Source organism: Conger conger, chromosome 3 (genome assembly GCF_963514075.1).
Source record: "Conger conger chromosome 3, fConCon1.1, whole genome shotgun sequence".
Lineage (NCBI taxonomy): Eukaryota > Metazoa > Chordata > Actinopteri > Anguilliformes > Congridae > Conger > Conger conger.
The window spans coordinates 61,050,717-61,067,143 of record NC_083762.1 but is presented as its reverse complement, the minus strand read 5'-3'; the positions used below and the strand labels follow the sequence as shown (position 1 = coordinate 61,067,143).

Here is a 16,427-nt window from a genome sequence, read left to right as displayed (position 1 = left end):
ATTTGTTTACCTCTGGATATACAGCTTAAATAAAGATAACAAGCGGATAATGTTGCATTCTCAGAAATCACCCACAATGCCTTGGTCTTCAGGTGAAGGACATAATGTCAATATCCACTTGGCGGTAACAATTTCTGCTCCCTGTTAAACAAGGTATTCAGTACCTAAAGAAGGTCATATACAAATTAACTCAGCTCGGCCAAATCCCAGAGACAGCCCCCTTAATAAAAGTGTGTGTGTGTGTGTGTGTGTGTGTGTGTGTGCACTGACTTCAGAAGCAAGCCCATTTTTACAAAGCCATGGAAGTTGGAAATATGGATCGCTTTTTGCCAACAGGCAGGAAGGAAATCGAGGTCCAAACTAATGAGAAAGGTCATGTATCCTGCAAATCCCCGTACCTAATGTTTCCCCTCAATCTATAATCCCTCCTCAAAATGAACGTTCTTTATGCGTCATGGCTGGGGATTCCCCGGGGGGCCTGAGGAAAATGGTGGGTTCAAGATGCAAATCACATTGACCCCCCAGGCTGGAAAGCTTGGCCCTGGCAATCTACTTTTTTAGGGTGGAGGGTGAGAGAACATTAATTTGGTGAACAAAAAGGTACATTTTGGTAGACTGAGGTAGAGCAGGTGGACCAGGGTAAAATACATAATTGTTTTGGATTCAAGTATTTTTCTGAGCTATACTCATCTTGCCTGGTGCAGTTCTGCCAACCAAAAGAACCAGAAGGCGAGGCTTACCAGAAGGACTTTTTGAGAGTGTTTCACAGGTTCCAATTCACCAGACAAGCTCAGTAAAGTATAGAAAAGTATTTGCATCCAAAACAATGACCGTAGAACCTCATAGATCTGCAACTCAGAAAACCGAAAGGTCCAGTCAACCGAATGGGGAATGGAATCGGATAGAATTGAACTGCAAACGAGCAACACTTAATTGAGAAAAAACCTGAAAATACCTCAAAATTAGAAGCGAGAAGCAAGCAAATCACTTTAAATCCATCACACTGATGGCTACGGCTAATGCAAGCAGCAACTTTCGCTTACCATTGGCGTTAATCCACAAGAGTGTGAAACCTCAAAGCTTTGCCAGCATCACCATATGGATTTTACAAGATTAACATAAGGTTGGTTTTCTGGTTGCACTTTATATGATAGTAGCTGTTTGGGCAAATGCCATGGAGGTTATTAGTTGATTATGACTCAAAATGAACTGAACGGAAATAAATAGGCCCATTTCATTTCCTTACATTGGATGTCTAAAATTATTCCTAATTGCTTACCGACTTGGCCTATTTGCCATGTGTCCTGGAAATAAAGTTCAGGGCTATACAACTGTTTCTTTGTGAATTTTAGCTCATCCAATCTGTTCTGTAGTTTGTTCTAATGGCATTGATATGTACTTTTCTTGTACGTTTATTTGGATAAATGTGTCTGTTAAATAAAATGTACTGTAATATAATGGTGGCGGCACGGATGGTGCAGTGGGTAGCACTGCCGCCTCACAGCAAGTCCTGGGTTCGAATCCCTGTCGGCATGTTCTCCCCGTGTCTGCGTGGGTTTCCTCCGGGTACTCCGGTTTCCTCCCACAGTCCAAAGACATGCACGTTAGGCTGATTGGAGAGTCTAAATTGCCCGTAGGTATGAGTGTGTGAGTGAATGGTGTGTGTGCCCTGCGATGGACTGGCGACCTGTCCTGGGTGTATTCCTGCCTTTCGCCCAATGTATGCTGGGATGGGCTCCAGCCCCCCTGCGACCCTGATCAGGATAAGCGGGTTAGGATAATGGATGGATGGAATGGGTGTAATATAATGTAATGGGTGTATTTCAACAACACTTTCAGAGCACAGACATTTTCAGCGTTCCGAACGACCTTCCTTCCCGTGTTGGTTTCTCTGAGGTTCTTCTGTACTTAATTGTCTGGTGGACTCCCCTGCAGGACAGTGCAGGCAGAAAACATGGGGCTGGCTGCTGATTGATAACAGGCACACAAAAGCCTATCTCTGCTGAATTAGAGCACACATAACGCGAGAGTGAAACAGGCCTGCTTATTTATCGCTCTGTAACGGTCTGTCCCCATCACCATCCCCTCGACTTCCCATCACAATTCTCAACAACAAACGCTTCCATACGGTCCTTCAGGCTAATGTCTCGGGGCAATACCGGTCAAAGTGCAAGCAGAACTATCCAGTCTAAACACCGACAGAGTAATCACTATTTCTGTGAAGTCAACCCACTGTAAAGCTCAAGTTTAAGAAAATAAACCAATCTCTTCTTCAATCACTTTCACAAAATATCCATTTTATCATCAGCGTGGTTCGATGTTACACTGGAAACTAAAGAGGTGACAGAGACAGTATGTAATAATGAAAGGTACATAATTAATGAGCCAATAAAATTCTCCCCATTAAGTATTTACCATACCATTAGCAAACTGCAGACACCAACTATAAATTCTGACTTGTTAGCCAGTGAAACCATATTTTATTTATTTACTTATTTTTTATTTTACACTACAGGCAGACCATTTTTTAATATGGCAGAGCTATGAAAATATAAATTATAACGGATATGTGAACAGCATAACCGATGTTGTCGGAAAGTAGCGCATCGGGATTTCAGGCTCACTAAGGACTTTTTTTCGTCCTTTCTGATCAAGATGAAATTAGGGAAAAATTGCATATCCGAGCACACAAATCATATGTGTCAGACTCCGAGTCTCCATAGTCTACTTTAAAGCCTGCAGTCATTCACTGTGACGCAGAACATTTCCCTTGCTCATGCCAGTGCTGTGAATGGTGACCAACCAAATTAGTCGCCTCGATATGCAGACAATAAGTGCCACCTGGACTCAGTCTGTATATGGGGCAGACCTGGAGCAAATACGTAATGGCTTTGGATTGAAATACTTTTTTGTGCTCGATTCATCTTGCCTGGGGCCAGAAGGCAGGGAGGACCTGAAGGCGGGGCTTGCACGTTCTGAGAGTATTTAATAGGTTGCAATACTCCAGACAAGCTCATTAAAGTTTAGAAATGTATTTGAATCCAAAACAATTACGTATTTGACCCAGATGGAGATATACATTAATGAAATACTTTTAAAAAGAAAAACAGTTGCAAGAGAGTTGCATGGGAGGCACAAAGATTTGAAGTTGAAGAGGCACTCGCAATGGAGTGAATTCATAATTGAGCAAGAAGTTCAGAAAATGTGCTAAACATACAGTAGAATAAATAAACTGATGTAAAATATAAAAAAATTAAAAATCACTCAAGTTGTTTGTTTTTTGCTCTCAATTTGAAATAGCATACCGTACGAAATACCTTGAGATTTCAGGGAGTACACTTTATTTTGTTTTTCTTTGCCTGTTTTCAAACCCGTGGTATAATTGAAAAGTAAATACCAAATGAATACAAATTTAGTTAGTAGAGTAACCCATTGTAATCTTATAGTTATTATATTGACCTGTGGTCTCTGGGGAACCATTTGCATGCTGTCTAGCTAAGCAACATGAAGAGATTTTTGAGAGCAGTGGCACTGCAGCCACAAACAAAAGTAGCTTAAACATGAAGACCAGGGCCCTGTTTCATGTACGTGGCTAATTCTGTTGGTGGTTTTGGGATGAAGTCAGAATTTTCGGTTTCACAAATCAAGCTCACAAATTAGGCAGATTTGCCTCATACTTCGCAATGTGCACTTAATAATTTGTTCATTTGTTTCATATATAAATGCAATGCAAAGTTGAGGTAAAACTGATATAATTTGAGAGAGGATTTCACAGTGGTGATATTTACATAATCACAAACAAATATGTTGCCATGTAACGCAGCTCATAAGTGTTGTTAACCACTAACCTTCACAAGTTAGTTGTTACACATTTACGACTTATATTCATAAGAAGACTGCTTTTTGTCGATAATGCAACCACACTGAAATATTAAATTATATTATTCATGAAAATGAATTGCATGTTTCAGTGCAGTGGCACTGAATGGATCAGAAAGCGAGTAAAAGTCTTCTTACAAATTTAATTTATCTGCAAATACCTGCCAGGCTTTCTCTCTTATTTTGCCCACTCTGGGTATGTTTTAGTTTGCAAAATATTGCTTTGTACTGAGCCCCTGAGGTTTAAAGACGCATATTTTCCTTATGTTGTGCACACAAGATAATACATATTTTCTTTAATATATACAGTACTGTGCAGAAGTCTTAGGCACCGTAGACTTTATTATATATATGTTTATTTTTTTGTATGTGTTAGTATAAAAGAACACATTTGAGACTTCCAAATATTCATCTCCCAAAAAATTTAATTTTACAGTTTTTGTATTGCGCTAAAAGTAACATATTGCAATTGACTACTTTTTACATAAAAACTTGATCAAAGCTGTCTGAGATCAGAAGCAAGGAGCCAACCAAAGTCTACAGCAGACCTGTGGCAAGTTTTCCAACAGGCTTGGAATAACTTCCCTGCTGATTGTCTTATAGAACTGCAGGACAGCGTTGGCTATCTCAGAGAAGTGATGCAGTTTTAACGAAAAAAAAAAAAAAGGGTGGTCACAAAAAATATTGATTTGATTCAGTTTTGAACTATTCTGCCCAATTACTAAAAGGTAACGTAAAATGTATCATATGTTTATTTACGACTTTTCATTGAATTATTTGAAATAATCTTATCTGTACAGAAAGTTATAATAAGACTTTTGCACAGTACTGTATATCTTTAAAGAATGGTGGTGAGGGGAGGGGGGGGGGGGGGGGGGTGGGGGGTGGGTGGGAGAGGCGCAATTACCCAAGTATTGTCTCATAACCCCTGGTCTAGAACATTCCACAGTCATTCTCACCACAGAACGGTCCCTCGTCTGACTGGTCAGCGCAGTCCGCCCTGCCGTTGCAGATCTTCTCCGGCTGCAGACAGGTGGACGTGTCGTTGGCGCAGGAGTATTTTGGGGGCTTGCAGACGGACACCTCGCAATTCTCCTCGTCGGAAAGATCCTCGCAGTCGTTGTCCCCGTCGCAGACCCAGTTTTTGCTGATGCACTTCCCTTTTGGGCAGGAAAAAATGGGAATAAGGGTCAGAGACGTATAGTGTTAAGCTGTGACGACTCAGGCTGGTCAAGAGCTGTCAATGGACAATGTTACAGGGTTGCCAACTTTCACTCTTTGGGGTGTGAGAGACATGCTTTTCCAAGCTCTGTCTTACACCCAAACAATTCTCACGGGAAATAACAGCAATCTCAATCGCACTGGAAAAGATTATCTTTTCCAGAGCAACAGGCTGAGAGCATCAATGTAACTCGATATCACGAAGCAAGCACATTGGCCCATTATTAGTCAAGAAGCCTCATGTTAACCTAAAGTACCACTAGACAGATGACCTTCTTTACATGCTGTATGTTGCCAGGTGTTTTAAGACAGGTACATAACAAGGCAGACGTGAACACTGTTCCCTCATTTTTCTGTATTATTAGTTGTTTCATTATGAAACAACGATAAAATAGTTAATTAGCAATGTTGGGGGTCTGATTACTGGTTTGAGCAGGGAGCGGTGTTGGCATATGACCAGGTGAAGAGCTTTGGGTAGAGGAGTGTGGAAAGTTAGAAGAGCAGGTTCTCCCAGATTTAACATGGAGGAAGATAGTGACCTACCCAGATAACTAGTTTTTCCGAAGCCACAGATATGGCCACAACGCTTTTAGAAAAAAACAAAAAACAAAACAAAACAAAACACTTCCCTGCTGAAAATTCCATCTAAAACCAGCGAAAGCTGGTGAAGTTGGTATAAGCTGTCTTGTGGACACTTTTAGCTTGTCATCCACCAGGTGACCACTCTACCAGACCACTCTACCAGTGGTAGAGTGGTACTCTACCAGCTTGACCAGCTTGACCAGCTAGAGACCAGCTTTGACCAGCCACGGACCAGCTATGACCACCAAGAAAACACACCCTAAACCATTTTAAACCAAGCTTAGAATCCCAGCTGGTCTTAGCTGAAATTTTCAGGAGGGTTTTTTAGGAAAAAAAAACCTCACTGTACAAAATGTATTGTGACATCCAATGGTGGGGGCTGTTGGCTTCACGGGAAGCAATGCAAGGAGGTAAGTGCCTGTCTGCCTGCCTTTCATGATTGTACAAGACCACCGGTAAAGTTCCACTCACATTGATGTTTTAGTCAATATCTGAAGCATTCCCTAGACGACGAGACGGATAATATACTTTCATTGCAGGATGAAGGTGGCATGTGGCACAAAGCTATAAATATTATTCCAAAAAATAAATTCATCTCAAGAAGAAATACACCATGGAACATGCATGTATACACTTTATTAGGTTCACTTGTGCACCAGCTCATTAATGCAAATATCTCAACAGCCAATCATTTATTTATTTATTTAGCCAATTTGTGGGTGAAAACGCATTGTCAATGAGAGTCGTCAGACTGCTTCAAGCTGACAGGAATGTGACAGTAACTCAAATAACCAGTGGTATGCAGAACAGCATCTCTGAACATGTTGAACCCGAAATATATAATAAATACATAATAAATGCATAAAAAATAAGTCTAATAAATGCATAATAAAGTGGCCGCTGAGTGTATACCTCTCTCATGAATAACATGTTTTTGCCTACAGAACTGCTGCTCACTGGATGTTTTATTTTTTTCGCACCAAACTCTAGAGACTATTGTGCATGAAAATCCCAGGAGATCAGCAGTTTCTGAGATACTCAAACCACCCTGTCTGGCACCAACAATTATTCCATGGTCAAAGATCACATTTCTTCCCTATTCTGACATTTGGTCTGACAAACTGCGGAACCTCTTGGCCATGCTTTTATGCATTTAGTTGTTGCCACATGATTGGCTGAATAAATATTTGCATTAACAAGCTGGGCGGCACGGATGGTGCAGTGGGTAGCACTGCCGCCTCACAGCAAGGAGGTCCTGGGTTCGAATCTCCGTCGGCCGGGGCCTCTCTGTGCGGAGTTTGCATGTTCTCCCCGTGTCTGCGTGGGTTTCCTCCGGGTACTCTGGTTTCCTCCCACAGTCCAAAGACATGCACGTTAAGCTGATTGGAGAGTCTAAATTGCCCGTAGGTATGAGTGTGTGAGTGTGTGAGTGAATGGTGTGTGTGCCCTGCGATAGACTGGCGACCTGTCCTGGGTGTATTCCTGCCTTTCGCCCAATGTATGCTGGGATAGGCTCCAGCCCCCCTGCGACCCTGATCAGGATAAGCGGGTTCAGATAATGGATGGATGGATGGATTAACAAGCTGGTGTACAGGTCTACCTAATGAAGTGGTATGTGTATATATAGTGTGTACACTGCAAAAATAAAAAATATTGAGACGTAAACTCATTTTTTAAATTAAATAACACTGCTAATGAGGTAAGACAATTTGACTAATTTCAAGGAATTACTTAAAACAAGTCAATATTTTCTACATTTGACAGAAAAAAAACAAGATCTAAAACACTTGCTAAGACAGTCACTTCTTGCAGTGCATATTATTAGAATATTTTTAAAGGCATTTACATAGCACACTCGTCCCCAGAGTCTAAAACTGAAGGTATTATTGTACCACAGCCTTTAGTAACATGGGAAACGTGAGGAGAAGAAAAAACGATGGCGAAGCGTGAACAGAGAAAGAGGGGGTGGTCATCACCCGTCCCCTGCTGTGGCATGGCGGTGCTGCCCCAGACCCAGATGGGGGGAGGGGGGGGGGGGCACACTCTCCCCACATCCCACCTCCCGACTCACGATCGATCGTTCATGCGTGGAGGGGCAGAAGTGATAGAGCGCCCATCAGGAGTCTGGGCGAAAATAATCACACGGACTCAGAGACTGGAGAATGAGACCGCGCCTTCCGCACGCTGTGAAAACAATATGAAGCGCGCAGCCTTGCCTTCTCAGAAATAGACGGAGAGGGCCCACGCTGGGTTTTGACTCAACCTCCATTCATTCGGTTCCTTTGAATCCCACATTTTTTCTCCCTTTGAAATCCATCCGTAAAGTGGAAGACACTCTCTAGATGTAACTGCCCGGTCTGGAACAGCTATTGGCAAAATATCGCACCTTGGATGAAGCGAAGCGTACATTTGAGTGCGCGCGCGCGCGTGTGTGTGTGTGTGTGTAAACCGGGTGGATGGAGACACACATTAAATTGATGCTGTTACCACACCAGCAGCCCAGCTCAGCTTTAATCTGTTTTATTGATGAGTAATCCAGAGAATCAGTCAGTTTACTTGCTTTTCTATGGCCACTAATGAAACAATATATTTGAAAAAGGCATCCTTTGCCAGGTACCGAGGTAATCTGTTCTGGTTCACGACAAAGCGAATGCAGAAAGGGGCTGTGTCCGATTGTGTTTTTGCAGCAATCGATAGCGGTACAAGCCCAGCACACTTGTGAGATTGTTTTGATACCCCCACCAACCTCCATTTTGTTTTCACTGTGTTGACCTGCTAGGCCTTTGTTTTCATGCTGGAAAGTGTTCAGAATCATCTGGAACAAAACATGATAGCCATAAAAAAAAACTAATCCAAGTAAAACTAAGCCAAGTCATGAAAGGTTAGGGCAAGGCAAGCAATGATTAACTTTGGAGCCCAGTCCAGCCAGTTAATCAACCAAAACACAAAGGAATCCAGCCTTACTCTTCAGGTTTGCTTAAGATTTACACTTACTGAAAGTTTTTTGCACCAATCATCCAGTTTGGACACATTTTCGAATAAATGACTAACAAGAACATCATTTTTGGAAGCTGAGCACTGGAGCCTACAGAACTTTCCAAATGTTCTGTACAGTCAAAGTTTCAATAAAGGTTAAAAGGCTCCTGACTGTTTGTTCATTCTTAATTAACTTCACGTTAAATAAATACATAAATAAAAGCAAAAACTAATTAACGGGAATGACAGGCCAGACAGGCAAAGCTTGAAAATGGGTGAAAATGTTCGATAACACTGTACAATAAGGTTCTAATGTAGTTGTTCACTAACTACTACTGAGAAGTTAATTTGGACAGCTCCGTGCATGTCTTTCTACATCATTCATTCATATTAGTTATTGCCAATTCATATTGGAATGAAAAAGTCAGTTTTATTGGTTAACTAATTATAACTTAATCATATGGTTTGTTAATAACTAAATATCTTATCACAAATACATCAGTTAGTTTTAACAAATGAAGTTAATTTCATGCTTAATTGATGTATTTGTCCATCATTAATTAATGTTAACAATTACATTAGTTAATGCCAATTCATGAACCATATTGTAAACTGTCACCGAGTTCTTCTATTGCTGATTGAACATGAAACAATCACTACTGGTAATAGAATGTGATAGAGTGTTCTAGAACACTGACTCGGAATCGTCAATAAACATTCCAAAAATAAAAAAACCTCCTCTTCAAAGGGTTCATTTGCAATTACAGAACTGTGTTTACCTGTTGGCTGAGGGCTTGGCATGTCTGCCCCCTCGGTGCTGGTGTGGAGAGACTCGGTACAGTGGTATTTCCATTAAGATGACTGCAGATAAAGCTACGGACGCCCTACTGCGCTCTCCCCCCGCAATGCAATTATCTCCGTCCGCTAATCTCTGCTTCTCCTTCTGCACCGCGCGACAGGGATCCAGGTGAGAATTCATTTAAACTTTTCATCAGTGTGTGGTGAGAGAAGTAATGACGTGGTTGGTTGGGGGGGGGGGGGGGGGTGTATCGACAGATGGGACACAAACGCCACCGGAGTGCTGTATCTGGGGGAGTTTTATAGTATTTTTCTAAAAGCGGAGGTACAGTAAGACCGAGTTGCCATTTCCAGAGGTTAAAGGGCCCTCCCTCTCTAAGCTTTCGAACATATTATTTTTGCAACTTGGGAACGTTCAGCTTTCTCCCCGTTCCTGCCAAACTGATTCAATAAGTTTTGCAAAGCCTCTGCTTAAGTGCCCTGGGCCTCAGCATTCAAAGCAGGGTACGTTCTTAAGCACCGTGGCCAACGGACAAAATTTTGAGCCCTACAAACACTTTGTGGCGCAGCCGGGACTAATAAAAAAAGGTGCTAGCCTAGCCGACATCACATCTGGCAGAAACAGGAAGAGGCCAGACGGACATTTTGGCTCTGCACGAGCACAATGATCGTCGGCACTTTTCTGTAGTCCATTTCTGGACGACGGCGGGGCTATCGCAGAAGAAAGGCGAAACACTTTTCTTCTCTTTTTTTCTTGGCTTCGTGGCTTCAGTGCTCCATTTTTCTGTGAAATGCACTTCACGGGAAGGATCAATATTGGCTTGTGCAGGACATCTCCTTCAGAGGAACACCTGATCCCTACTCGCAGGGGGAATTGAAAATCCCCTCCCTGACTCGAATTACAAGAGGCATATGAAACTATTTTAGGAAGCATGAGAAAATGCCAAACAAAAACGATCCAGTTTAGCATGGCAAATGCGGTATTCGGGGAGCGGGAGATTAGGAGTGCGAGATGCTGGAACTGGGTTCTGGGCCATGCAACCTGGATTCAATCTTTTACTCCAGGATTGGAGTGGGGAAAAAACAGCTTCTAACAACCAGACCTGGGTCAAATACGTAATTGTTTTGGATTCAAATATGTGCTCGACTCATCTTGCTTGGAGCAATTAAGACAATCAATACAACCAGAAGGCGGGGGCTTGTGCTTTCTGAGAGAATTTCATAGGCTCCAATACACCAGACAACCTCAGAAAAACAGAGAAAAGCATTTGAATCCAAAACAGTTACGTATTTGACCCAGGTCTGCTAACAACATTCATTATAAATGAACAATTCACATACCAACATGAACAAGCAGTCTAATAATTTGTGAATATCAGATGGACAAATAGGATTTACTTCAAAGAACACGACTATTCAAATATGTTCCTAGAAAATCCAAGTGCAGAATATTTGCTGTCTTTCTTGGACAGTGAGTTTTTTTGCCCCAATCAAGACATTCATTGAGTAAATCGAGAGGAATTGTGGTCAGTCTTCCCAACTGGCCCAAAGTCGGGGGTCAATTCTGCTTCAATTCAGACAGTTCACACAATGAATTGAAGTAAGATTAACACACTGGAAAATAAATAAATAAACATCCTGTTATTGGGCTATGAGATCCACCCCCAGTTAAATAATTTAATTTAAGGTAAGGGATCACAGGTGAAAAAGGTGAATTTGGCTGGATAGGTAAAAAAAATTCTATTATGATATTTAGCTTCTACAACTACAAAAGCTTCATAAAATGTACAGTATGAAACAATGATCAGAAACAACTTAAAGTACTTAATAGAGATATTTGCATGCCAGCTTTGTGAAGTATACCAAGCACAAACGTTATTTAATTTCTATTTTATGGGGTTTTTATGTGGAAGAATCGCACCAAAAAAAAAAATATATACATATACATAGGGTTCTTTAATAATTCATCAATAGAACAAAAATGTGAAAACCCCCTCTGTAATCCCCCAGCTACTGAGTCATTCATCTCACTGAAAGAGAAATATGAACTCTGACTTAATCCACTGAAACAAAAAAGTGTTTTAACTAATACGCAAATGTGTGATAATAATTCATGAGATAATCTGCATATTTTCCAAAGAAAAAAGAAAAAAGAAAAATACAAAAAATGTTTGCATTTGTGTTCAAAATATTAAATGTCATTTTTTTATTGGAGAAAAGGATTTAATCTGTTAAGGTATAAAATAGGATTAGGATGTTCTTAACTGCGCATTCTAATGCTGAATACCATAATTACTACTGGCAATTGAAAGCAATGGAGTTCCTCTAACACTAACGTAGAATCTATTTTAAAAATAAAATTACAAAACCTACCAACCTTCAAAAGGTTAAATTCCTTTCCTGAATTGAATGCATTGAAAAAGCAATTGACCCCCAACCGTGTGGCAGGGCATGAGTGCTGGAGCCCTGCTGATATGGTTTCCCCTCTGCAACCAAGGCCGCCCATATCCTGCTGCCATGTGACCCTCCGGCTGCCATGGCAACGCGATCCGCTCACTACTTCCTGAGTGAGCGTCTCATAGCTCGAGGTACTTTCCTTCCCTCAGTGACGCCTAGAAGGAAGCGGATTTTAGAGCTATAGAACTAATAGCGGCAAGCTAGCAAACTAGCTAGCTCAGTAATGTAGCTACAGATGGATTTGATATAAAATACATTAAGGGAAAAACTGCCTGTGAAGAAGTATGTGGCCTACACATCGTCTGTGGTTGGCTGAACTGAACCCGCTGGCCGCTTTGCAGTCTTGGAGACAGCAGCCTTCTAGGCGCCGCTGAGGGAACGGAAAGTACGTTGGGCCAGCTCAGAAGGGTCTAGTCCAGGGATGGACAACTCCAGTTCTGGAGGGCCAGTGCGTATGCAGGATTTTGCTGCCACCAGTTAACATGGCTCAATCGGCTAATTAGCCATATGCGCCGAGACCAATTAACTCGTAAATTAGACCACAATAAAATGCTCCAAGACAAGAACATTCATCAGCTAGCTGTTTATATCATGGAATGTGGCTAAAAATGACAGAATGTGTAAATGATTGGGCTAATGAAATAATTAAGAGCTGAAGTCGGTCTGAAATCCAGAAATCTTGGCCGTCCCTGTTCCAGTCCCTGTTTAAAATGGCGGTGGACTGGAGCTCCGTACCTGAGGCCCTGCAGGTGAACTTGGCCTTGGGGTCGCACAGCCGGCGGGTCCCCTCGCAGTTGGCTTCGTCGCTGCCGTCCTCGCAGTCCTTGTCCCCGTCGCAGCGCCAGCGCTCCGGGATGCAGGTGCCGTCGGCGCGACAGTAAAACTCTTCCCCGCTGCAGTCGTTGACAGGAAGCAGGGCTGGGCAGGGGGAGAAAGAGAGAGAGAGGCCCGTGGAGGGTTACCGATTTTACAGGGGAGCGTTTTTTTCCTCCAGTTCTTGCACTTTTCCGCGGAAGAGGCATGGTCATCAATCACGGGCCCATAAAAATAAGGCGTGCCCCCACCCCCCCTCCGCCTACCCCCCCCCCACCTCCATCACCCAAAGCTTCCAGGCCCATTTCCTCCCTGGGTTTTAGTGAGCTCGAGCAGTTAGCGAGCTCTTAAGAGCGGCGCGCCTACAAATTCCCCATTATGACTGTCATGTAGCACTGATGGCGATGGATGACATTTCAATTTGAGGCTCGTGTTAGCTCCGCGCCGTCTGCCCGATCTCGGAACGACATTTACATGCGAGGCCAGGCTCGGTGTTCCACAGTCCATCCGCCCTAAGAGGAAAAACAAAAACAAAACACGCTCCCTGTCGAGATTCGGAGACAGACAGGAAGCGGGGAGGGGCGATGCCTTTGTCTGCCAGAGGTAAGCCTATTTTCCTCATCTCTCTAGTCTCTGTAATGACAGGAATGGTCACTGTGGCAACACGATAGGAGAGATGAGCTGTTGACATACGTTTGTAAAGACGACCGGGGTTAAGCGAGGGCTCACGGAAACACAAATCAAATATAAACGTTCTGAGATTCCGATACGAACGTCAAACAGCGGGAGTGCTGTGTCAATACTTTTATGAATATTACATTTTTGCGCAAATATGAGAGTCTTGAGTTGTTAATCTCTTATGAAATATCTTCTTATAAGACAGCATGGCAGTGGAAACAAAAGAAGAATGAATAAGAAAAGGATTTTTGTCCTGCAAAATGGGAGTATAGGTTTTTTGGAGGGCCATGATAAAAAAGGTGCACTTAAATATTTTCTACCTGCTGCTAAGACCACCTGGAACAAGAGAAGATTTCACAAGCCTGTACACTCTTCCCAGTGCAAGTGTGCACAGGTTTTGTTAGCGGTTTGTAAACAAACTTAAAAATAAAGGCCTTTCCTCGGGAAAAAAAAAGTAAAGTAAAGTAATGTAATACACACAGTTCTTTTCCCCCCCTTTCTGTTCTTTGCTTTGGGACGAGGTGTGCGATTTGGCCCACAGCTGGTACCTCTGAGCTGGGCCGGACTCTCGAGACCAGACAGGCAGCTTCCCAGAGTCTTTTGATGAATAGCGGCCTCTTTTTAGCAAAACTACCAGGTTATAACCGTTTCACGGCGCGTATCCAATCTTCAGCAAAACAATAACAGATTAAAGTATTCAAATCCGGGCTGCGAGGTCCTCGAAGCAGAAGGGACTAATTAAACCTGGTCGAGAAGGTTTTTCTAAGGTTTTAAATCGGTACAGTAAAACCTTGCTGTAATGCGATAAGCGGGGTCCAAAAAAAATTCATTGTGTAAAATGCGGGGTCCTAGGTTAATGAAAAATAATACTTTTTCCGTCAGTCTTCCAGTTACTGTATGAAAAAGAGGGGGGATTGCTTGACTCGTTTTGAACCATGTTATACTGTAAGGCCAAAGCCAAACTACATGTATGCGTGAGATAAAAGTACTTCCTTTATTCCATTTTGAATAAGAAAATCATGAAGCATACAGTATGACTGATGCACACATATGGATAAAACGAAGTTTAACACATAGAAAATAAGTTACACACAAAACACATGTGAAAAATATAACTTATTACTGTGTAAAACCTAGCTATAAATGACATTTGATTTGGTTTCAAGTACCAAAACACTGCAGCACTAGTTACCATACAATAGGAATAATGTTGGGTGCGTTATAGATGTCTTTGTCAAGATGTCTTTTAACATTTCAAATAAAAAGAAATGTTGAGGAAACGAAAGACAAGTGATGATTGCGTTATATCCAAATTCACATCATCGTGAGGTTTCACAGTATTTCCAAAAGGCAGTGCTTTAGAACAAACTATCCTAAACTATGCAACCTCAAAAGAAAATGCATTGTGCATTGTTTTCCAAAAGTCCAAAGTTAATTAAGACATTCTATGCGGGTAGAAATTTTCAACTTAATAGACCTGTAATAGAGTTGTGAAATGGCAGCAATGTGGAGTAGTGATTAAAGAACTGATCTTATAACCCGAGGCCAGAGTTTGTTCAATTTGTAATTTCGGACACATAAGTGGTGGCAGCTACCCAAAGCAATGAGAGCAAATGGAAGCATTTGCTAAAGAGCGCTAATTTCAGTGTCAGAGTTGTGTGTTTCAGTAACACCTACACGAATCCTTTTGCAGGCCTTAATTCCGTCATGCCAACCAGCGAAGTCAGCGTAATGTTCAACAACATTACAATCTTTAACAACATTACAATTTTTCTACATCAGCAGCTTCCTCCATTACCGTGCTTTGATTGTGGTAGCTCTCTAATGTTCACTCTTCTCATTTCCTCAACCGACACTCTTGTTTTTAATTTTAAAAAAGCATTAAATAAAAATCTAATGAGGCACTGGAAGATGCCTTTGGTTAAGTAGCCTAGGACTGGAGAGCGATTGGCTTCTTCGTTTGTGCTCACCTTGCGAGATTTGAAACAATGATCCGTGTAAACAATGAGTGGTCTGGAACAGTCTCAGCCAATTGGGGCCACTGATCTGACTAATGATCTGATCTACTGAAGTATTCAATGTATGAACAAGTATTTAGATAACTTCAATTTAGCACAATTGCATTCTGGATTGAGGCACGTTTCTGTATTTGTGGATGTGATTCTAAAGGTTTATTTTTGCATTAATGTGTTTGCATTTGTCTGTTTCCAGTATAGGTTTGTAAAATACGGTGCTACTGTAATTGACCAGGAATGGCTCTATTTGCAAGTTATCAGAGCTGTGTCTTTACAAGATGGACAAAATTAGGCAACAATTTTCCTGATTTGAAAAAGTCTCCTATTATTGCATACAAATCATCAGTTTTCTTTTTTTTTGTCTACTTTTTGAAAGCCATCGACCCACACCTCTGACATAATTATTTCACGTGACCATTCCTATTACATTCTGTAATTCAGTTTATGAAACGAATAAACTATTTTTTAATACTTCAGTGAACAAAAGGCAGAGTAATTTGCCAAAAAATTTGACATTTTCAACAAGCTTTTAAGAGACACACGCACACCAGCAAAATATCACAAGGTGCAGAGAGAAAAGAGTTGCCTTGAAACTGTGAGTTGACAATGAGCCTAATATTTATCACTCAGTAGAATTGATGTTTTGACCATATCAAGCCTTCATCTTTTTGTTCTGATGAAGGCTTGATTCGGCTGAAACGTCAACTCTACTGAGAGATAAAAATTTAGATTTTGGAGCATTACAACGTGTGCTAGCCTCATTGGTTCACAGATTTTCAATTATTTTGGACAAAAATGTAATCTAGAACAGTATTTCTCAACTCCAGTTAGCAGGGGCCCACTTGCCAGAAGTTTTTTGTTGCAACCAGGAAGTCAACCTGATTTAATGACTGAACCAGTCACACCACCAGAAATACCCTGGATCAGTTAAACCAGGTGCGTGAGTTCCTGGTTACAACAAACACCTTCTGGCAAGTGGGTCTGGTGAGGACCGGAGTTGAGAAACAC

General features: G+C 41.7%; 1 protein-coding gene across 1 annotated transcript in view; it reads right to left on the bottom strand.

Annotated features, from left to right (window-relative positions):
• The window catches only part of LOC133123174 (low-density lipoprotein receptor-related protein 1B-like), a 484,946-nt gene that overhangs the window by 227,530 nt on the left and 240,989 nt on the right, over positions 1–16,427 (bottom strand). Inside the window, exons 20-21 of the mRNA XM_061233491.1 lie at positions 12,649–12,831; positions 4,839–5,039 (exon numbers count right to left, since the gene is read on the bottom strand). Of these exons, the coding sequence (XP_061089475.1) occupies positions 4,839–5,039; positions 12,649–12,831 (384 nt within the window). The remainder of the gene's footprint in view (positions 1–4,838; positions 5,040–12,648; positions 12,832–16,427) is intronic.